Raw genomic sequence first — 24,449 nt, 5'->3', positions numbered from 1 at the left:
GTTCGCGACACCTCCCAAAAAATCGATCAAGAGGCGAACGATCGCGAAACGTCTGCGACTGCCCCCCGGGCGAGGAAAGAAAAAGCAGGAAGGACGAGGACGGAGCAGAAACGAAGGGAAAAGAAGACGAGCAAGAAGAAGAAGCCGCGAGCGTTCGAGTGGAAAGCAACGAGCGGTCCGACCGTCGGAGGGGGGCGGGGGGCGGGAGGCGGAGGAGGACACCCGCCGATTGATATAACGCCACGATTTGCGTAATATACGCTCACTCGTAAAGCTCCCGGTGATTTATCCCGGTAAATAAATAGATTTCGGTGTTGTTAACCCCGTTTCCAGAGGAGTCCGGAGGAGGACGCGTGCGTTTCGCCGCGTGCAGCCCCGGGACCGGCATGCGTATCGTTCCGATGCGCGTGTGGTGCAACGTCCTGTGGGTCGACGCGTTGGTGGCGGGCGCGGCGCGGGGGGCAGCGGAAAGGGACCGGCGAGGGATTAAAAATACTGATGGCTGGTTCGAGCGGCCGCGAACCGAGGAATAAGCTTACGAGGGCGACGCGTATCGTGCTCGGAAGACAGAAAGAAAGAAAGAAGGAAAGAAAGAAGGAAAGAAAGAAAGAAGGAAACCGGAGGGACAGAGAAGAAACGCACGAGCGGGGGAGGGATCGTGATATTTCAGAATTTCGGGGAGAATTTACGAGCGGCAGACGCCACGGCGATGACTCTTATTGCGGCACGGAGCTTCGAAAATGGCGCGCCACCGGTGCCTCCTGCTCTCGCCAGCGGGATCATCGGACCTTACCGATTTGACAGGCTTAATTGCCCCTGAAGAGAAACAACGGATTAAGAGGGCCGCTTTTTCCAGAGGATACGGCTGCGCGAGCACGCGCCGGATCGTCGACCCGACGTTTATGCGTTTGTTTACAAATGATCTTTGCTGGCCCGGCGACTGTTGCTGGTTGCTTTGTGGAACAGCTTCTTTGGGGGTTAAGGTACGGAACTCGGTAAGCACCCCGCGCTGATGGGAGGAAGGTGCGTGGAAGGGATGTGGATCCTAATTGGTGAACATAGGAAAAGTCTTTCTTCGCGCACTTTTGGTACCGATGTGGTATTTGTCGGTGTCATACGATAACTGTAGTTTCTATGAATAGTGGGATTATAAGAGTGTACAATAATAACTAAACCAATTTGATCGCTAAGTGGCTTACATAATGGGCCGTAACTTTCCATCAACGTATAGTGGCCGCGACGGTTTTTAGGGGTTGCAGGACGGACGCCACTCGAAAGTAGGTTGGAACGATTTCGTCCGGTACCGTGACTTTTACAGCTTTCTTTATGGGAACGAATGCCTCGTCCCCGTTGAAATTCCCGGGATTCTAATTTCTAGGGTATATATATAAGGGGACTGATGGCTTCTGGCGAGCCGCGGGGGTGATCGGCACGGTTCCTCGCGTTCCCCGAGGTTTTATTTATGTGCGCGCACGAGTATTTTTCTAATACACGCAACGCCTGGCTAAATGACTGCTCCCCCGCGGAGCCGCTTCAGCCGGGATCCTAGGCGCGCGGGATTTCGACTCGGATCCGTTGCGTCATCTAATGGCGGCCTATCGTGATCCGAGGTCTTTCAGATGTTCTATTTTATTTGATCGCTCCGAGCATGAGATACGAAAAGCGTTTGATTGTTCGGCCGAGATTCAGCGTAGATAGCCTGGGTTGCTTGATGGCCTTAGACAACCTGGACACCGTGGTATCCTTAATAAAACAGTAATAATAACCATTCCCGCGATTACTTGTCAATCTTCCTGCTCGCTTCTAACAGACTCTAGCCTGGGAATAAACATTGTTGGACAATTTAATCGTGTATCTGACAATTGGGAACTCCGGACAGCCTTCGCTTCGTCCGCTATCGGTAGAACGAAGAATCGATCGGCAACAGGGGTACTCGCGTTTGTTCTAATATCGGAGGAATGTCGTCGTCTAAGCTAGGCCGAATAATCGCCGAGAATCAGCGACTAACTCCGGGTTACCTGTGTTATGGTAATTACTACACGTGTAAGCTGGTCCCGACGTGGTTCTCTGCCCGGCTCATTGGCATTGTTTCAAGCGTATTGTCGTTTCGACTATCGTGACGGTAAATCAACGTTTTTACGCGGCGCGCACCTGCCATTATCGGGTTCCATTCCGATCCCGGGCTCCTCACCGGGCGAAAGTTGGCCCGAACGCATATTAATCGGCGAGTCACGCGAAACGAATCGACGGAAAGCCTTCGTGTAGCTATATGTTAGCCGGGACGCGAACAAATGCTGGCGGCCTGCGAGCCAGCCAGTCGGCCGGCCGGTCGGCCAGCCGTTTTCACTCCGGTAATTAGCCGATTATCGCTCCCGACCGGCTCCGGCCGCTTCCGCTTTCCACTTTTTGATAATCCGTCGAATTATTACGTATAACCGGCGCCCATTCTGTTTCCTGATACCGTTTCATAATGGTCGTTAGCGATCTGGTTTGATAACGCTATTAATTAGGATGTCGTCACACCCGCGCGAACGGTGTAGATTGTGGAACTAGATCGAGCGTGATCCGATTACGTTTACCCCTGGCCGGTGTGCGTTCGCGAGAATTTACTTTCGGCACTGGATTATTTAACGTTGATACTTTTTTTCATCGGACTTTTTTCATTCTTTCCGTGAGGACTGTAACCGTGCGTATATTCAGATTTCAATCGACTTATAATGTAGCTTGCCAATGACTAAACCAGTTTCTTTCAGAAAGATCTGTGACTCTTTTAATGTTAAATCAGAACTCAGAAATAGGTAATTCTAATTTAATCCTTAACACTCCAGGAGGTTTTCTTTGTAATCTATCAGCAACTGCAACTAATTTTTATAGTATTCCTAGCGAAAATTAGAAACGCTATAACATTTCTTCGATCTTCTCCTTCTTAGCACAAAATTTGGATGTGCGGAAAATCGAATAATTTTAGGGTAGTTTCCTTAAGATTCATTAAAATATTTAATATTATAACTGGTTCAATATCGGAGCCTACAGAGTTCAATGGGTTAATACCGATGAAAATTACTGTCCCGCCGCGTCCCTGGTATTATATTACCTTTTATAATCGAAGAGTGAACGAACTCTTACGAAATCCGCTCGACAGCCCGACAACTCTTCAAATTTAGACCGTATCGACATAAAATATCCCCCGCGCCGAAAATAATCCACCGGCGACGCGCACCGCCCGGCCTTTTTATTCCCGGGATCAGGCGTCCCCGCGGAACACTATAAAACCGAGGGAAATAAAAAGGAGGGACACAATGCGAGGCGAACACGCGTGACAAGCATGGCGCATAAATCGGCCGTTCGGCCCGATAAAACGGAGATTCACGGTTCCGTCGTTTGGTCTAAATGAGTGAATCATCCCCGCGAAAAAGAGGACGGTCTTGTTTACTCCGACCCCGTCTCTTTTAGCAGCGAGAATTCGCCATCGAAGCGCGACACCGTGACGCGACGCTTCTCTCCGCCTCTGAATCATCGCCTTAAAAGAAAAAAATCGCAACGCGAACACGAAGAACACGAGAAAAGAAGAAGGAGGAGCCGAACAGAGAGAGAAAGAGGGAGAGAGGTAGAGAGAGAAAGAGAAACGGAAAGTGAAAAAAGGAGAAGCCTCGAATTTATATATTTTGCAGTTACGTCAAACTCGGCTCGAGCAGTTCCCTTAATTATACGAGAGGCTTCCACCGGACTCGGGGAAAACACGATTCATAAAAGCGCCTTTGTATGCATCGTGTACACCCACGTGCCTACTTAACCCGCTCTCCCCTCCCTCGCCATCTGGCCACGAACAACAACGTGGATGCTGGCTCTCGGTATCCCTCCAGGTGAAACTGTTTCCTGTGTCGTAAGCCGCGTCTCTCCTCAGAAGCGTCTCTGTCTTTCTCCCTCTGTCTCTTTCTCTCCTCGCTTTCTCCCTCCTTCTCCCTTTTCTTCTCCATTTCACCCTGCCCCGTCTCCGTCTGTTTTCGTTCCGCCCGCTCCTCTCGGCGAGTACAGCATCTTCACGGCGAATACATAATTTATACATATTGTGTCCCGGTATTTTAAGCCGCGTTGCAGTAAATTGTTGCTCTTTTCCAACCGCTCGCCTCGCCGCCCCGCCTTTCTCCCTTTATTGCGCAAGCACGCGCGTTTCCTTCTCCGACACGCTGCGCCTCCGTCCCCCTCCCACTACGCGCGTTTGATCCTCTTATTCTTCTGGTGCTTAAGTTCCTTGAGGTTTCAATAGGTTTTAGGATTAAGGGATATCGCCCGACTCCTACCGGAAAGACTCGGTTTCCGTCATTGATCCGCGGCGCTGCGCCGCCCTGATGCTGAAATATCGGTACCGTACTCCGGGGAGATGGGCTTTCTTCCAGTCGCGCTCCCCTCTCGCCCCTCGCGGCGAGCTTGTAAGCACGTTCGATTGTGCCTTTACGAATGAAGATTATGGGGAAACGCTGTTCGCGTAACGTCGGGATTAGTTCGACGGTGGAGATTGTTCGAGTATCCTCTATTCTGGAATTCTTCACCCAGCGCTGCGAACTTTCAACCCTGTTTTCGTTACTAATGGAACCTACGGACGAGGGAATTTCGAATGTTAGATCACCAATCTCGTTCGAGCGACTATCGTACTCATTTATTCCTATGGAACGAGTGGGCGTAGAACAGCGTTCGGTAATTAATATAATAACTTGACAATAATTCAGTAATTCACCGATTCCCTAACGCGTTAGCGATCCGTTGTAACGCTCCAACTAATATCTCGCCCACGAAACTCCACTCGAAGCGTCCCCACTCCACCGGCGAAGAGTATCGACGAGAACAATGTCGATCCGGGACGACAGATTCATCGGTGCGACACGTAATAATTGAATTACCAACGGAGGGATGCAGATCTCCGCGGTATCCGAGAATAGAAAACCAGGAGCGCGCAATCCTTCAGCGTTAATTACGATGTTTTATCGCGCCCGTAACGTTTTCCCTTGCGACACACAAGAAGAAACGATTTCTCTCGCCTCTCCCGCTCCCCCCTCCCGCCGGCATCGGCCAGTTTCTTCCATTCTCCTCGCTTCTCGCGCACCCCGGATCGCCGCGATCCACGGCGTGTCTTCTTTCTCTCGCGGCGCGGCAATATATCTGACCAGCGTGGGCGGCCCACGTGGGTTTGACAGCTAAGCCCACGGAAACTGGTTACACCCACAAACGCGCAGGTCGGGAAGAGGCACACGCCAGGTAGGCGCGAGCGAGCGAGTCGAGTCGAGTCGAGTCGAGCCGAGCAAAACGCGGATGACGCGACCCGATCTTCCCTTCGATCGGGACACGTGGCAGGCCCAGCGGACGCCACGTGACCGCTTTTAACGAGTTTATGGTTTATAGGCCGACACCGATTTATGGAATCTTTCCTTTCCCGTCTCGATCCGCGAGAGCCCGATCCGGGAGAGATTTTATGCGCGGCACTTAAAGGAACGTTCTGTGGGGGAGGCGCGGCCGGATACTTCAGGTGTTACGACAACAAAAAACGGAACGTCAGGTTTCAGTTTTGAGTACGGCACGCGCTGCGTTTCGCAACACTGTATGCCTTAACCGTACATTGTTACGGCGAGTGTGGCAACCTGGCCCGGATTTAGCAACCGGGTTTAATTAATAAGATACTCGTGGGGGGACGAAAGTTTAGAGGAATTTTAGAAGGAAAACCAGTTTAAAGGAAAAGCGTATTGATACGATTCAGAAGCTTCTGTTTTCATTTCGCTTCCACGAAAGTAAGGTTCTCATGAGACGAAGAGATTTTATTGGGAGTCGAGTTCTACCGGGCGAAAGATGAGAATGATAGATATATTAGGAGAAAAGTTTATTGATACGAGTCTGCGGTTTCAATTTTGTACTCGGAGATATTCAATTTGATCAAGATTTTACTTTAGCGAGAGATTTTATCGCGAGTCAAGTTCCGCGAGGTGAAAGATGAGGATGATAAGTGCGGCGATGAATTAAACAAGAAGGCTCCCCGAGCAAATGACTCTGGGTGAACGTCTCCAATTTGCATTGTATTAAAACCCAAACCAGCCGTTCGTCGTCTTCCCTCGTTCAAACACGAGTAACGCGTTATCTCGTAATAAATGCACACTCTCGCGTCCCATCTGCTATTTAACTCGATTTTATTGTCCCATATAACTTCAGCGTTCCGCGGAGACGACCGAGTTACACTCTCTGCCATCCGCCTAATAAAGGAAGCCAACATTCTCGCTACGTTACACCAGTCGCCGGCGATAATATCGTCCCTGCAACGACTTTGGCCTTGTCCAAAGAACTCCTTAATAACGGTAATCGAGCGGTATGATCGACTTCTTTTATGATTCGTCTAGCCAGTGCCCGGCGCTGCGGACGGTGCAGCGAAAGTTCGCGTCCGCCAGAAGTAAATGCAGAACCTTCCCACGAGGTAGGAAATTTAATGGCCGGCTATCGCGTAATTTGAATGACATAAAACGAAACATTCAGCGAAACAAGATCCTTCTCCGCACGGATGGCTGCTTCAACCCTCGTTCGCTTCTCATTTCCCTAACTCAATTTGTCCCTCGGCGTCGATTGACCCGGCGATAACGCGTCGATATATAATAAGCGTTTCAAATCCACGAATTCTCTTGCCATCAAAACTGAAATCGACGTAAAGGAAGAACACAGAACCATCGAGTCATCGTTCGTAACTCGTATCCTTCGATTTACTTAGTACACCGACTTAAAGAATAATTTCAACGCGTCAGACCTACCACATCCACGGTCTAGAAACCGAGGATGCACCGCACAAGAAGCTAACAAAAACACTTAACAAGGGGATGATCGTTTCCCAACACCTTGTCCTCGCCTAGCGATCCCTAAATCTCGCGGAAACAGGGATCCCCGACTTCAGGGAGGTCCTCCGGACGGAAGGTATCACGGGAGCGACACCCGACGTTGCACCAGGACGGAAAAACGGCGTTGGCAGAGCCGCGTGGGCAAGCTGCCGTGTCTAATAAACATAAAGGAGGCAGGCACCGTCGTTACCCGCGTTTTCTTTTTTCCCTCGGCCTCCCCCGTTCCCCGGTTCGGCCGGCCCCTCGTCCATCGTGCCACCGCGTCGAGCACACCTTCGCGGACAATTAATTTACCTCACGGCGTAGCCCGGAGTCCGCGGAGCTCGCAGAACGTAGTTTGCGGCCGGCCGTCCAGAAATGGAGTTGGTTTCGCCGGTTAAGATACGATCGTGTACGTACTCCGCACACATCCTCGGCAGGCAGCGTCGAGAAAAACGCCATAACTCCGAGTCGTATATGGCGGCAATGCACAGGTGCATGCCACCGTGCATCTACCCCCCTCGGCCCGCCGCTCCCCTTCTTCGCCCACCGCCACCCCTTCTTCTACGTAGACCGTTCCTCCTCGCCCCCCCGTCGTCGACCCGATCGAACGCGCGCGTAGAATGTCAATTGTTTCTCTCTGCCCTCTCTCTTTCCTCTCCCCCGCCCCTTCACGCCCCCCGACGACTGTTTTCTTCGTTTCTCCGCGCTGCCGCCCCTTCTTTTCCGACGAGGAGTCGAGCGTTAGATCGATTTCGATCGGCGCGTTGGAAAATTCTGATGGCACGGCTCACCGCGGTTCTTTCGACGTCGCCGCTGGAACTGCCGCCGCGGTCGGATAACCTGTTTTGCATGTATTTTTCTGGGATCACTGGAAACCCGCGGATGCTGTCGCGAGAGATTACTAAATAAGTTAGCGGCGCGCGGTCGGAGTGTTGCGATTTCGAACGAGGAATGCGCGTTAGGCAATTTGAATGAACTCGGTAGTCGCGGCGTTAAGAAATCGGACTCGGAGTTTAGAACTTCGAGTCTCCGTGACGAGGAGATATCGGGGATGAGTTAATATTTCCCGTCGGCGCGTCGATCACCGGCGACCAACGCGGTTCCCATCCGCGCAATCGTGCCCGGAATGTTCATCGCGCGGAACATGTGTCTTCGTAATTATGATCATTAATTATGATTACAAATGGAAGCGGGACAGGCGCGAGGTATTCGATGTATGGTCACCTATCTGTGTCGCGTCTATCGGATTCCGTAACACGAGAGATAACGCGAAAGTGTGACCGGGTTACAGAATGGGCTTGGTCTTTCGATTCTTCCACCCCCGTCCAAGCTTCGTCCAATCTTCGCGCACTTTCCATTTTTCCTCCCCGACACCCCCTACGCTTCCATTATCCTCTTTCCCTCCAGCGAGCCGCCTGGCTCGGCTCCGTTGCCAAAGACGAGTGGTAACGAGCCGATAAAAAATAATTAGTATGTCCGTCGACTCGGTGCTTCTAGAAATAGACCGGTCCGCATAATCGTCCGCCGATTCCGAGACCGCTTTGGAAACCTGCCGGCGGCTTTGCGCGGCTCCAGGTGATACTCGGACGTGCGGCCTCGCTCGCTCGGCTGCGCTCGCGACTCGCGAGGGAATTCGCGGGAGAGTCGCCGTGACGCGCGGGGTTGACGAGGGTTGCGGGCGCGGGGCGGTCGTTAAATCACGCGGCCGCCGGCCACGTGACGTCCGGATGACGTTTATTAGTTATGGACTGGGATAATGACGGCTTATTAGACCGATCGAGCTCGCCCCGAGAATCCGCGACGCTCGGACGCCGTTACCCCGTCGAGTTGCCCCTCCGTTCGAGCGAGCCGCTCTTGTTCCCGCTTCTTTCGGCCGCGTCGACGTTCCAGCGACGTTCGCCGGCGTCGGCGGACACTTCTGTAACACGGGTAATCGTTGGAACGTCTCGATCGCGGCGAACGCTGGAACAGCAGAATTATAAACGGAGTACGGTACCGGCGGTTTCATAATCGATCGAACCGGTTTTATGAATGGTCGCAGCGCTTAAAAACGTTCCCGCATAGGTACACGTGCTGTTTTTCATATGCCACGTTAGCGAACGCTAACGATTTTTCTGGCACTGATAGTGCGCAATATCTGTTCCGGAGTATTAGAATGTCTTTAAGAAACGTTAAACACCGATTTAACGAGCTCGCTCGTGTAATTGGACTTCTGTCCGGGTCCGAGGTGTCGCAATTATTAAATACTTTTCGTTATTAAATAATGAAAACATTCACGCTAGAACCGTAAAAGGCCGGCCAGCCTTGCCCTGAGCGGTATACTCGAGGTATCTAGATACCTACAAGCAAAGAACCCTCATTTCTCAGCTTCCAAGTAAGATCTCCGGGGACCAAGCGCAGAAAGAAACGCAGAACCCGCGGACAAGGGATCTTCGCGCGCAGGAAGGTGTAACGCGAGAGGCGATGGAGAGACGCGCGTGTCGCGTATCCGCGGCGCGACCTGGCGTCTCCTCTCTCCCTCTTACTGTCTCTATCTCTCCCTCTCTCTCTCTCTCTCTCTCCCCCTCGACCTCTCAGTTCCCGGGTGTTTCTGGCGAGCAGCTTTCTCTGGTGGTCGGTCGCGATCGCGGCACGCGGTGAGAGTTGAATTTATGAATGAACGAGCGAAGGGCGAGCGTGGGCTCGCCCACGCGCTTTATCATAATCGGGACCTCCAGCCTAGTCACGCCTGCCATAACTGCCTAGGCATAGAGCAAGGTTGCCGCGGAGCGTCGCGGATGAATGAAACCGCGCGGCCCATTCACCGGATTATCCTCCGTTGCGAAACCGCCCGCCCTTCCACGTCCCCAAGGGACAGGCCGTAGTAAAACGGGACCGGCCCCGTGACTAATTTACACGAAATATTCAACCGTCCGGATAATTGAACGGCCGTGGCTACGTTCGAACCATACGGAGATCGTTGACTGATAGGTTCTTATGCAAACGAAGGAGCATGAATTCGAAGCGTTCGCGTGGAAGCTGCTGCCTTCCTGGATTCGAGGAAGATTGCGATAGGCGTTAGAAGAAGCGAAACACTCCGGTGAATGAGCGAAGGGCACGCGTGGGCCGCGGCAACCCACGAAGAGGCTCGCCGCTTCTGATGAAACGGCCGAGCTACTACATGGCGACACTCTGTTTCTCGATATTCGTACAGGATGAATGAAATCGTCGGCCATTCAGCGTCTAACGCGGGCGTTGATCGTATTCCGGAGACTCTTTTCGTGCCCGTTAGACCGCCGGATGCTTAATGATCGCCCGTAGCAGCGGCGATGTTCCCCGAGGCTCGCGATAAATCATCGGACCCCGGACCCCGGCCGATCCGTCTTCTAATTTATCTTTGTAAATACTTCGTGAATACGTAATGGTATCCACGGCCGGGATGGACTGGCGCAAAGAACAACAAATTGCATCATGCCCGATCGATCCGAAACTGCATAAAAGCGGCGCATTTGAATAACCGCGTGGGTGTCCCCCTCCCGATACGCGACGCCTAATGAGTCTAATTGGACGGCGAAGGTCGGGCCGGCGCGGTTGAACGCGATTCGTGACACACTCCAGTGCGTCGCGCAGGGGAAATCTGTTTCGTGCGGCGCATTCCTCGGTAATTATTAGAACTCTCGACTTATTGGCTATCGGAGGTTGAAAGGGCGACTTCTGGAATTAGTCGCGAGATACCGAGGCTACGATACTTATCTCATCGGCGATACCTCTGAAACTTATTTATCGCTCTTTGTATCTTTAACGGCGATACTGGAAAGTGATTTAAAAAAAGAACCGGTAAAATAAATATAATAAAATCCTAAGTAGCGGATCACTTTGCTTCGCTTCGAGATCACGCGAAGTTATTTTCGGACAGCCGTCTGTCAGATAAATGAAGCGTATTTGATAGAAATGAGAAAGCTAGAAGATGCTTCAGCGTGGCAGAAATTCTATTCAGAGAGACCGAGGAAGAGTCTCGTCCGTCTGTACGTCGCTCAACTCGGGCTGTCACAGCTCGACGCGAGGCGGACCGCGGGGATGAATAATCCATGGAGCGGCCGAAGACAATGTACGCCGTCCCACACAGGAATTTCAGGTGTTTCGACTAACGAGCGATTTGCATGAAACAACGAGGACGGCCGGCCGCGAGGAACGAGGACGAACCAGTTTCGGATCGGCCCGGAATACATTCGTAACTCTTTTAATGCGCGTAACCCGACAGGCTCGCGCGCGCCACCCCTTCTTTTCTTTGTCCCTCGTCCCTCATTCTGGATACGGCCGAGCGAAAATACGCTAATTACGGTTAGGAGGCACCGGTGTGTTGCGAGCTCGCGCTCGCCGACGACCACCTCGCGAAAGGTTCCATTACGAACCCGATACCTTCGGAGGTATTTCGTAATTGCCGATCCTCGCGCATTATAGCTTCTCCGATCGGTCAAAAGTAGCCGAGTTCCTTTGTTTCCCTTGAACCTTTCAGCACTTTAAAGAGTAAATGTTTGTCGCAAAAATGTCGCGATAAAGAATTTGATTGTTTACGTGTTATTTCAATTACGCAATTATCAGTGGTTTCAAGGGTGAATTATATTTAGATATTAGGTAACGAATTCGTGGAGACGAAGCGTGAGTCACGTTCGATCGTCACATTTATGAATGTTAAGTCGTGATCGCTACCCCCTGATGCAATCTAGCGAATTGCATGTCACAACCGTGAAGCATTGTTCGTTTAAAATACGTGTTACATCAACGTTAACGATCTGCTAAATCCTAATGAATAGGGAAATTGAAGGTTGTTCCATTAGCAGCGTCGTGAACAACCCTTAAGATTCTCGCGACCATAACGAACCGTAAGAATTCTAAACCCAACGAATTCCCTTCGTTCCAGCCACGGAACGTATGTTATAAGTTACTCAACGCGCCTCGCAATTTTTTGCCAGGACACTCCGCCGGTAATTAGACAATACCAGTGAATTTTCCCGGAGCCGTCCCGCGCGAGCGCGAGGAGTCCCGTGGTGAACGAGTTTCCGAGAAGCGTGTACGTATCGCGAACAATTATCGCAAGCACCGACAGGTGGATGGGATTTCAACGCGGAAACGTAGCGTTGGTCGAACGCAGGCCGCGCAAAAACGGCGGGCCGAGCGTACGATGCGCTTCCCTCGCCGCGGAAATTGCGCGAAACGTTCTGTCACGCGTTTAATTCATCCGCTGTCTATGCTCTAACCCCGCGGGGAACGCAGCGCGCTGAATAATCGCGCGAGAGGAAAAATAATTAGTTGTTTTAACGACGCCACGAGGAATCCGCGCGGTGAAAAGGTGCTCGCGTACGCGGAACGTCAAGCCTCCACGTGTTGCGGGGCTGCGTCTGCTCTCAGCCCGGCTGCGGGAGGCTCCTCGGCGGTCTCACGATGCGTTTCCGGTTCGCTGGTGGCCCCCGTTGTTTCCGTGCTCAATTACGCACCACCCAGCAAGGCGGTTAACGCTAATTTCTAATCTTACCGCTGCGACGTGGAAAACGGGAAAGGTAGGTCTCAAGCTTTCGGGTGGGAGCCGTGTCTAAGGAAACTCATCTCGACGCTTCGTTATCATCGCAGCGCGTCGTTGACTCCCAGCTGCGATGATGCACGTTGCGATAAATTGCCTATGGGACACAGCTGTCGCCCTCGAGCAACTGAAATGGGAAAGTGAGAGAAAAGAAAGAAGACAATTGAACGAACGTTACCTTTGTCGCGCTTGATGCGTCTACAAATGGCGCACATGCGGCGGCCGCAGTGCTGCCTCTCGGGCTTCTGCTCGGTGTCCAAGGTAACCATTGTCGTCCCACGAGTCACGATCAACAAATAATCTGTCCGTGATCCACGGACACACGTGTCGATTAACTTAAAAACTGTTCCTACTCAGAACTTCACCGAGAAGTCATGATACGCGACGATTCTATAGACCGTCGCCGCTGAGAAACGGCCCAAGACACCCGGTTCGCCGGGTTCCACCGTAGCACGGGAGTCCCGCGTTATCACAGCTGACCTGGTTCCCCACGGACACTGACTAGATAGAATCCGTTTGTCTCGGTAACGATGCCGTCGACGAAACTTCGCTCCACGCCTCGTCACGTTCTTCGACGCTCCAACAACGATCGGCGGTCCCTGCAAGTCCACGGTTTCTTTAGCGATCTCGAGGACCGATCGTCGGGATCATTCTCCCGTCGACGATCGGCGACCGTCGAATACATCGATCATCGAGTACTCGACGCCTTCGAGATCCCCGTCGTTCGTTCTCCGTTCGTCGATCCCGCTGAAGTTCGTCCCTCGCCGCTTTTACGAAACAAACTCTCGAGCTTGCGCCTCCGACCGGCCCTTAATTAATCGTCAACGTTTAAACAATCGACCGTTGTGATGTAACACTTTCACTCGGGGCCCCCGAAACTTAATTGCGCCGTGAGGTGGTTCCGTTTGAATTTCACGCGCGTTTTCTCCTCGGACGTACTTACACGGTCCGCCGGGAGAATTGATTTCACCTTTATCTCGTTAACAACGGCCACGACCGTCCCGGTTCGCGGCGATCCTCTGACTAACCGATCCCGGACGCTAATTACGCCTAATCGGCGTCGGCACGCTGACGAATCCTCGCCACGCTCGCTTGTTTGCGTACGAATCGGTGATACGATTATACTATTAAGTAGACCCCACTCCGTACGTTGAAATCGATGACCATGTTCTCAACGCCTCCTGAGAAATTCCTTCCGCATATTATCGGCGTATTTTTAACGACTTAGCGAAGGGGCAAGTTATGCTGGAAACTTACGCTCAGTCCTGCCTGCATCGATCATTTCATCTCGCTTCGACGAAACGATTCGCGTCCTAACGGACGGTTTTCCTCGGAATTCTCCGAACGCTTTCGTTCGAAAGAGAAAACGACCGATCGGTTGATAATTGAAGAATGGTAATGACCATTGCTCGGAAGAGAAACTATTCGAAAAAAGGAACAGTCGTGTGATTCGTGGTTCGTTTAACTTCTCGACTCGTCTATCGCTGGCTACGCGCCGCGTACCCGGCTACTCGGCACCGCCATTCAAGTGGTCACGGCTAATTAAGCTTAATTCAATTTAATTAATCCCCGATCTGCCTCCCCTCGGTCCCGCGGGCAATTAGCGGCAAGAATCGGTCCTCCTAATCGCCTCAAATTAATAGAGTCCGGGGTGGCAAAGCCGAGGGGACGATTCTCCCCTCTTTCCTGGCTCTCGTCCTCTCGCCGTACGCGCGCCCGTCTTTTTTTCTCCCCTTTCTCTTTTGCGTTCGTTTAGGTCGGGTTGGCGGGACGCGTGGGCGGCGCTCGTCGCTGCGCGCCGCAAAATTACGGTGAATTATCGACGGACCGGGAAACGGCCGCCACGGACGCGGCTCGTGTAACTTTCGAAAACGTGAGAGGCACGGCTGCCCGGCGGCAGGCCATTCAGAAAAATCTCGAGGAGTGAAAGCCGACTGAAAAAATCATTCGCGACGGAAAATCTTCGGTCGCATTCCGATTTTCGCGTGGAAATGTCTTTGGGATAATTCGAATGCAGATACCGTTCTACGAAGAAATGGTTGTAAATTTTCGGAACGTTGTCCGTGCCGATGAAGTCATAAGAAACGTGTAAACTGCTATAAATCTTTGAAAATATCCCGGGAGAATCAGGAATAAATAAATAAATCGTGCACAGCTATCTTGAGGGATGTAGAAGAATGAAAAATTGCCTAGTAAACTTGTCTACGAAGAATACCTTTTATTAAACGCCGGTTTTATGAAACAGTAAACAGCTTTGATAATGCCGTCAAGAGTTATTTCATTGCTAATAATTTTTCATCGAGAGAACTGAGCGATGCGAATTGTAGGCATACGTTTATTACTTAAATTAAATATTCATATCTCCGGAATAGAGTTTCCTTTTGATCGATGCGAAGTAAATAATATTTGTGAGATACGATCTGAAATCCTCATGACGAGTCTAATCTAATGTTACTAGATTCAGACAGAATAAGAATCGCCGAATTCAATTTCGAATAATTTCACTAATTCAGGTGAACAACTACGATAATAAAATAAGTAACTAAATAATAGTATAATCTGCTAGCTGTAACACCGAGTGATTAATAATCAGTTCTAACACCGTTTATCTTCGTTATGAAAGAATAAGTAATATTACGTAAAACCCAGCAATATTATATAATACAATTTATCTTTGCTACGAAAGAATAAGTAATATTACATAAAACGCTGAAAATTCTCGTGGCAGTCGACGCGATAAATACGCGGGAAAGCAAAAACGAGCGAGATAAACGTTCGGATCGGCGAGCGGGAGCGGGAGATCCTTCGGCGCGGTCGGAGACTTCGACGACCGCACAGGCGATGCGCACGGCCGGCGCGCACCGTCGATATCGACAGCGTCGGAGCCGAAGAAGCGGCGCGCGAACGTTTTCGCCGTCGCGGACGTCGCTTTTCGTCAACCGAGCGGTTTAATAACCATCATCGAGGTGTATTAAAACAGCGGCGGTTAGCCGTGGCCGGGCGAGCGACAGTGAAAGTTGACAAAACACGCGAGTGGAAGGCTCACGGCGCGCACCCACGCGTGGCCATTTAATTAACACCAAAATTATTAAAGCCGCGATCCTGCGGAGATACGGGAGGCTCTGCGCACTAAATAAGCGCCCACGTAACCAACAACGATTTTCTTCCTCACCGGTTTTGCCGATTATTATGCACATTTTTAATTGTCCGCGTAGCTTCGTTCGCCCACCGATCCACATATCTTCGCGTTCTCTCGAATAGTGCGTCGTCTCTGCGCGAATAGTCGAGGACGATTAATCGAGTCGTCGCTGAGTCGTTTCGTCAAATTTCCATGTTTCTCGGAATTTATTTTCTTCGATGATATTCGACGAAATGTAGAACCGATCGCGAGCTGGCGATCGTTACTCGGATAAATTGAGAGATCTACGACGCCCACCGCGAGGTGTTAGATGTTCGGTGATTTTTATGTTAATTGTTTCGAAAGCCTAAGATAATCTTGTCTTATTTTCATTCGTTTCATCGCGGATTACACTGGCGGACGCGATTCTCACAGGTCGAAAGCGAGAGAATAATTACTGCGATGATATATTTCGTTGATCCGAGAACGTATTGTTCGATGGAAACGCATATCAGGAATAGACCGCAAATCGCGCGCGTTTACGACACGCGAGATAAAATGCCGTGGCTTTCTTTTTACTCCGTTCGCGACTTAATAAATCGCTCCGCGGAGGAAATCATTTTCAGTTTAACCCTCGTAAAATAATCTATAAAACGGGGGATTTGCGTGCCGCGGTCTACTGGCGAACGGTTTACGATCGGAACGGCCGGGACGATGTTTACATTCGTTCGCAACAGTGCCACAGGTTTACACAACTGAGTAGAAAGACGCGTTAAGCGAGGCCCCGGTGTAACAACATCGATTCAACGAGATTTTATTTTACTCCGGTACCTTCTCTCAAGCGCCACTGTCTTCTCGGACAACGATGTCGCGATTTTCGAAACTTATCGTCGATCCTCTGCTATCCGAAGCGTTCCCGGTTTCCCATTTGGAAACATGCATGAATATCATTCAATTCAATTACAGTTCAACGTGATGCATTTTTCCTAGATCACCTACGGAACAATAAAACTATACTCGCTAAAACAACTACTGTAACAAAATAATTACTGAACCGAGCGGACGATACTCGATTTATTCCATTTCTTCTAAACTTATTCGTAACACTATAATTACATTGGATATTAGCACAACATTAATACTCCTCGCACGTTCTTAAATACATTACTAAAACAGCACATTGAACCTTAATCGAATCAACATCGAACGTTCACGCGAGCATCAAAATGAAAAATCAGGAGCACTCGGCAGCGGGTAAACTGTGACTCTGATTCCACGTTTCTCCCCGATTCCCGTTCGCGAGCGCATTAACGTTCCCTTAAGTATCACTTTGCCAGGTATTACCGTCGCGCGGCGTGTTATTAGCCAGGGCATTATCGCGTTATCGCGCGATTACGCAAGTCGCGGCACGATCGGTTCTGCCGGATTATAATCCGCCCCGGAGATCGAGAGCGTGCCGTACGCGATTATCGTAATCACTGTTATAACTCGTCGCCCGGACAGGAGCGACCGTTCGTTAACGCCTCGGCGAGGCTCGCGGCTGTCGGACTCGGACTCTCCGCTCAACGAATCGTTTTTCGTCTCGATTTTCAACCTACTTACACGCCGGACATCGTTATTAACCGGCGGCCCCGGGAATTCGATCCAACGTCCATTAATCCGCGACGCTTTTCTGCCGTTTACGACGCCCTGCTTAATTAACCGTGGCCGGGTTAATAGCGCAATTTGTTACCTTAATGACTTATCGAGTTACGAAATTAACGCACCGGGGACGTAAACGTTTGCGCTACGGTGGTCCCTGGGATCGGATACGTTGCCCGTTCGACGCGGAAATCGCGGGACGCGCGATTTCGGGGATTGCGGGCCTCGAGGCCGGCGATTGTCGTTTGCGCCGTTTTCGTTTATGATCGCCTGCGATCGTTGCACAACAGAAACGAACGGAAGATTGGTCGTTTTATCCTCTTGGTGTTATAGTATCGAAGAAATCGTCGTGAGAATTTCTTACCGAATTTAATGACCGTCGTGCTTTTCAACTCGATATAGAATGTTACATCTCTATTAATTCATATTATGTTAAATATGGAATTGTAATAGCTACTTCTCTCAGTTTCCAAAATTCCAAGCTAAAATCCTGACTAAAATCAAATACACCTCAGTTCTATAAAAATTGATATCAAAAACAGAAATTCGATGCTATGAAACTCAGGCCCATTGCGATCGAACGTTCCTACCTTGTTTTTGCAACGTGCGACTTCGAAGAGTCTACCGACGTTATCAGAAGAAAATAGCTTTCCCCGAATCAAAGGATCGATAAGAATAGGGAGCGAAGCACTATCGATGATCGCGGTCGAGCTGATAAAAGGCCCGCGTCAGAGGCGAATTTTGCGAGAAAAAGTAAAGAGGGTTGCGAAAGAGAAATCGGACGGACAGCGATGCGGAGACCCTCCTGGTACCGGAGAGGAATTGCCTGGCCCCTCCCACGAGGCTCCCTGGCGGCTGCCTCGGCCTCGACACGCATTTCCAAAGACTCTTTTCGTCGTCACGGACCCATCAGCCCCCGAGTACCGTCGATGCTTATCTGATCGTGCCGATCTTCTCATGATCTTTCACTACGGGCTCTCGCGTACGAATTTATTCGCGGTGCCCGAAACGGACGCCACGCCGATTATTCGAGGCAACGCGGACGCCTATACCGCGACTCCTATGCGACCCGCGTCTCGATCTTATCGATCGACAACTGACAATCACGGATCGACGCGAAACTCGCCCCGATCATCTCTGTAGCAAACGTTGTCGTTTCTGCGACTCTGTACGCTCGGAAACCTACCTGGAGATTCTTAACCATGAGACACAGAAAATTGCTCTCTACAGGTCTGTATTAGTTCGAGTTTACTCATAAACAATCGCAGATGTAGAGACATTCTTCGCTACCGAAGACTAAAAAAGAATTCATTACAAAAATACTTCCTAAGAATGAATATAGCGGTTGTTCGTAATAAGAAAAGTCTACTAACACTAAACACTAGAGCCTCTAAGTTTCGGGTCACTTCAAGCTACTCTATGCAAACAGAAGATTTCTATCCCCAAAGCTACGAAACGCTCGAGCGACAAAGCCAGCCGAGAAAAATGTACCTAGTCATGAGTACTTGTCCAGAATTTCTGAAACGAACTTAGTATTAGAAAACCGACGACCTTGTACGGCTCGAAAGCTGAGCGAGAAGCAAACCATCGTCTCGACGATCTACAATCTTGTATGACAGTTACCAGGGAGAAAAAAGAAGAAACTTCTGTCAAAACTTCTATGTCCCCAACGTGAACGTCCAAAGACAGAAAGCGAATTTCGGTCGGCGCGAAGTGGCTGCCGGGCAGAAGCAGCTTGCCCCCGCCAGCGTAATGTTTGATCAACACCATTGACAATTCTCACGACCACCGGGTCTGTTTGCCGAGAAAACAGTTAGCCGGAGAGTCCCCGGTGGCAGTCGCCGGTCCTCGATCCCCGCCGCTCCGGGGCCGAAGAAATTCTTCTCGTCACGGGTCCCCGTGTCCGCGATAAGCCCCGCATATTCAATTTCATCGGGGCCCGCGTCGCTAACAAGATCCGGTCAATTAAACCGAGGCACCCGTAATTCCCGAAATTCGCCGGCGAAGGATTAAAAGCTTCTTCGCGGCCCCGAGGAAACGTCCATCCCCCCTTTTTTTTCTTCTCTGTCGGTCCCCTTTCCTCCCGCTGGCTTCGTTTCGTTTCCCCTCGCCGTTCGACGCGATCGGAGAAGTTAACGGTGCGGTGTGCGCGTCCGATTCATAACCCGTCGCGAGCGAGAAGGAGCCGGGGACCGGATCGCGAGACGTGTTTGCGAAACGAGGTAGATCGATTCCGATCGCGATTCAATTAATATCCGACGCCGCGGGACCGGTGCATGATTTAATTATCAGATCTCGGCCGGCCGATAGGGATCGCTTCATTAAGGGCCGCGAAGGAGGAGCTCCGAGCGGCCGCCACGTGTTCGATCCTCGTTTCAATTGCCGATCCGAAGTCATCGCCGATCCTCGCGCGCTATTTATCCGACAGCCTTCCGCCGCTTCCGGATACATTGATTGGTCGTGCCGTTGGCTTCTCTGTCGGCCGATCGTCGCTCGATCGCTGGGAAATCGAACGTCCGCTCGAGCAACCCCTCGAGAGTAAGCACGTCGTTACGGTAAACGAAAATCATTATGGGATTACGCGAACCGAGAGTGGATCCGGACGGAAAATCGTCGTAATTGATGATTTCTGAAATGAACCTGTCCCAGCGCCAGCCGGGGAAGAATAATGTCATCGCTTCAGGGAGTCTGTCGAACAGCGAATGGAGATGAGCATTTCGGAGGAAGAAGAATCGAGAAGAATCGAGAAGAACTTCGAAGAATCGTAACGAGAGTGGAGCTGAGCGAATGAACTTTGTCATTAATCTAGAACGCCGACGAACTGTAAGATAGTAGTAACTACTGTCAATCAGTAGCGACACTAACCTGTCAAAACTATAGAGGAATCTCAAAAAACCTGAAAATAGCAACCCTTACAATCAACCGTCACGAGCACGTAAATCGGCACAAAGGTTCACAAAGCAAATTCGACGTTTCTCCTCCAGATCACTTCAAGACGGACGATGCAACGATCACACAGGATTCACTGTCTCGTAATTAATTCCGGTCTCCGAGTCGAAATGACATCCGCCAGACGATCCTAACCCGTCCCCGAAACTAGCGTCGGCTAGTTTCGAGAATTGAATCGTAACGCGACACGGTCGGTCGTCAACGGGCGACAAGGGATTAGCGAAATTCCTTGTACAGACTGTATCCTATTCCATCAGGATTTTTTGCGAGCGGAAGTCTCGGCTAACAGCGACGGCCGGGTAGAGACACGAGGGCTCGTCGCACGCGAGGCGGATACGCGGAAGTAATAACGATCGCGCGCGCTTGAGCGAGCCGCGCGGGTCATTATTGAGGGAGGATCTCTGGTCCCGACGAGACGTGACAGCGCGAAGACGCAGCGGCACGCTCCCCCAGCGGGCCTCTCGGGCTTTTAACGAGTTTACGCGGGCCCCGGGCCTTTAATACGTGCTTTTTACTGCCGGCGAGGCTTAACAACGGCAACGTCGTAAAAATGCTTGCCCGGTGTACGGACACACGATGCTCGTTGTCCCGCGTCCAGGTTTATCGTCGCGTTTCACGGTCTTAATAGGGCTTTATCTCTGCGCCGCGCTGGCTGACGCGGGTTTCGCGCGAGCCTCGGACCGCGGGATCATTAAAACCGAGAAGAATCCCATAAGCGAGCGCTGGGATCGACGGGGCTTGGCCAGTGATTAGCTTGCGCGTTCCTAGCACCGAATTCTGACAAGTGTCATTAAAGGTACCCGGACTTCGACGTTGGAACAGTATCTCTTATTCGTAGAATTCTCCGATCTTAGACGCTTTCGCATTCGAGGATTATAAAGAGAAATGCTTCAGAAGTGGTCTATCTAATTAAACGATAGGTGTAAAGCCTGAGCACTATCTCCGAAGTATCTAACGAATCGCAGCTGTCACGAGGTACGACACAACGCTAAACATCCGAATCCCCGGGAATCGGTCGGGGGACCGTGAAATACGCGACACACACACAGTGCACGGCGGAAAATCCAGTCAGAGGGCACACTCGACGAGCGGAGAACGAACTGGCCGGTATAAGGGAGAAAATGAGCCACACCATTCAGTTTCATCCGCGAAGAGCAGCCGGAGCGACGGCGGCGGTCGAGCAGGAGCATGTTCCCGTGGCTCAGCTGGGCGGCATCCTCCTCGGGACCGACACGCGCCGTGTCACACAACCGTCGTCGACGCACAAGGGACACAAACCAGCACTCGCGGTGGAAATCACCAACACGGGGCGCGTGTCTCGGGTAATCCACCAGATCGATGCATTCGGGGCACACCGTCGCGGTAGGAACGGTCTCCGATCGGCTCTGAGTGGAGCCGGGCGTCTTCTTATCCCGGCTTGTCACCAGAAAAAAAACAACTTTCCACGCGTGTCGTTCGCGATATCCCACGGGATGTCGCGGGCACCACACGTTCTCGTCGGCGGTGACACGCGCTGCTTTTGGCCGCGTTCCCACTATAAATACACACTGCGGCGCACGTGGCGTGTCCCGAAACCGAAACCGAAAGCTCGCGCGGCTGGGCCCGCGAGTAGCAGCGGGCGAGCTGGCCTGTCGATGGAGCGCGCGCGCTGCGCGAGTAACGTTCGGCGGGGGTGGACGGCGATGCCCAGGCGATCGGCCGATCGCGTCGTGTATCGTATCGCGTACGCGTCGCGGCTGAAATGCCGCTGGAAACGGGGAAAAAAGGGAGCGAGAGAAAGAAGACGGCGCGGAGTGGGACAGAGAGGAACGGAGAACGTGGAGCGGGAGAGCGAGCGAGCGATGCGAGCTACGACAGAGAAAGACGGGAAGAGAGAGGGACAGAGGAAGAGACAGACCAAGGGGGAGCAAAAGACAGAGAGAGTGAGAGAGAGCGAGAGAGAGAGAAGGAAAGAGACGGAGGGAAAGAGTGAGAAAGGGAGAGACAGGGATAGACAGATAGGCGGAGAGAGGGAGGGAGAAAGCACACGCGCTTCCTGGGAGAGAGAGTGCGATCTGCGCCCGGTCTCTCGGCTCGTCTCTGACTGGTGTTGTGTGCGCCGCTCACGAGAGAGCACAGCCCGTGCGCTGCGTGGCTGCTACACGGCCTGGGGGCCACGTGACACGGTCCCCTGCAGGAGGTAGGACCGCTTCGTCGCTTGGCGTCTCTACCCCACCGTGCGTACGTATGCGTCGGCGCGCGTGTTTATGCGATTTGCGCGCCAGTGTGGAGCGCGCGTGTGGGCCGCATTACGACCGCTGGCCCGTGACACCGAGCCCACGGAGGGAGAGGCCGCAAGCGAGCGAGCGAGCGAGCGGCCGAGCTGCTCGGACGACTGGTGAGGGAACCTTCGCGAGGATCTGCTGATCTTGACGGAACGATTCGTATGCAAACGATTCTGTTTCCAGTTCACTTTGCGAATCGTAACATCTAGATTAAACTCTGCTTCTCCATCGAGCTCTGATTATTTCGGTACCTCGAATCACTTTTCGATTCGAATTATTTGTATCTCTAAGGGGCGAACATGATAGCTAGACCACGAAACAATCGGATTTCGCGGCGAAAATGACGGAAAAGAGAGAGCCACCGTCGCGGCATCTCGTGCAGCGAGCGCAGCACGACGCAGAGGCGGGTCGCGGGGAATCGCCGAGGTCTGCTGGCCCCGATGGTGGGGACGGCGGTGGTGGAGGGGAGGCAGGACCTCGTCGAGTGGGAGGACTGGGCCCGCGGGCTCCGTTCCACGGCTCCGCGGAGTGGGGCCGATCCCTCTCGCTCCGTCGGGCCCTCGTTCTCTCTCTGTCTCCGCGCGGAGCGGGGCGAGCGCGAGGGACAGGGGTGGGGCGGCCTACGACCCCGCCAGGCGCGTGCCCCGAGTCAGCTCGTATGCTCCACCGCGCACGATTGATAACGAGCCGTGGCGTACCGCGGTGGTTTACTGCCGCGGATTTTTCGGCTGACCAACGAACGGCCCTTAATTCATTTCTACGTGCCGCGGCCGCGATACACGGCGGCCTCACGGGCCCCGATAGCGCCGCAGTCTCGGGCCTTGACCGACTCGACGATTACGTAAAACCGCGACGAGGTTTCGGGCCGAGAAACGCGCCGCTGCTAATGATAATGGATCATTACCGCTGCACGGATTATGAAACCTGCTGGTACCGTTTCATTGAACCCCGCCGCTTGCCGTGGAGCATTCGTGTCGAAGCTTTTGGTCTGGGTCGCGGAGAAGAAATAATTGGGCCGCGCGTAACACTTCGCCGACCGGTATATTAATGTGTTTCACGTCGATTAGCACGTTGAATTCGTGAGCAATTTAATCGTGGTATTATTACATATAAATATAATGAAACGTTGCTGTAACCGAGATACAGAAGGAAAGAAAATTCGCTCCGAGGCTGGTTGAGCGATAGGTCCGCGAAAGTTTCCGTAATCCTTTTGTCGGTCCCTTTCGCGACGTCTATGTTCTATTCATAGTTTCAATCCATTACGCGTAACCGTAACAGGAAATTAGTAGCGTAAATAAGATAAGAATCGACCGATCAGATTCACACTCCTCGGTCCAACCGTCGAGCGATCCCGTAAGAAGCTGCAAGATCTCGATGGGAGGGTTTACATATGACAATATCGAAACTCTATAATTTCGCAAGGCCGCCATATTACTCACTGCCGCAGAGGCTGGCCACTGGCACAGTCTCGTGACACTTTTATTCGAGACGTCGAAATGGAAGTTTCGGTGGAACGCGTTTGGCATGCAAAGTGCTCGCAACGGGACTGCAATCCGAGCGAACGATCCGCGGTGCTCGGCTCCGTCGAATATTTAACTCCCAGCGGATCCGCGTGACAGCTTTCGTACGCTTCATCCGTCGATGCCTATGAACGTTACGAGCCTATAATGCATCCACTGAGTGCCCTAGCCAGTGACAAGTAATTGGCGAAGCGGGTCGCGTCAATAAATATGTTGATCTACTCCCGGGTGTTAATGTTGGTCCGCCGCGTCGCTGGCCTCGATAAATTACACCGTCTCGGTGTTCGGAAGGGTTCTCGCCAACGGATAGAAGGACACGGCGAGCCCAGGCCATTCGATCCTTGCCGCGGCGCGCGGGGCACCGTCGCTTTTTCTCCTCGGGGATAGATGAGACAGCGGCGAGACGAGAGCCAGGCTTCATCTTCGAGCAGGCTTTACGAGTCGCCGGGAAGATGACGAAACGGGACTAGTGCATCGGCGCGCCGATATTTATAGAATGCCGAACGAAGAAGATCGTAAGCTAATGGTCGTATAAATAGTCCATCTCACGCG

At 51.9% G+C, this 24,449-nt stretch overlaps 1 protein-coding gene across 7 annotated transcripts in view; it reads right to left on the bottom strand.

Annotated features, from left to right (window-relative positions):
• LOC116430514 (uncharacterized) overlaps positions 1-24,449 on the bottom strand; it is a 365,874-nt gene that overhangs the window by 31,868 nt on the left and 309,557 nt on the right. The window contains exons 1-2 of one of the 7 annotated variants that reach the window (XM_076369541.1): positions 21,246-22,180; positions 12,584-13,004 (exon numbers count right to left, since the gene is read on the bottom strand). The exons of the other annotated variants lie outside the window; for them this stretch is intronic. Of the exons in view, the coding sequence (XP_076225656.1) occupies positions 12,584-12,674 (91 nt within the window). The 5' untranslated portion in view covers positions 12,675-13,004; positions 21,246-22,180. Of the gene's footprint in view, positions 1-12,583; positions 13,005-21,245; positions 22,181-24,449 lie in introns of those variants that run through there. 7 annotated transcript variants of the gene reach the window in all.

The sequence above is a fragment of the Nomia melanderi genome, chromosome 7 (assembly GCF_051020985.1).
Source record: "Nomia melanderi isolate GNS246 chromosome 7, iyNomMela1, whole genome shotgun sequence".
NCBI classification, from domain to species: domain Eukaryota; kingdom Metazoa; phylum Arthropoda; class Insecta; order Hymenoptera; family Halictidae; genus Nomia; species Nomia melanderi.
The sequence above is the reverse complement of the archived record's forward strand: the minus strand, read 5'-3'. Positions and strand labels throughout refer to the sequence as shown.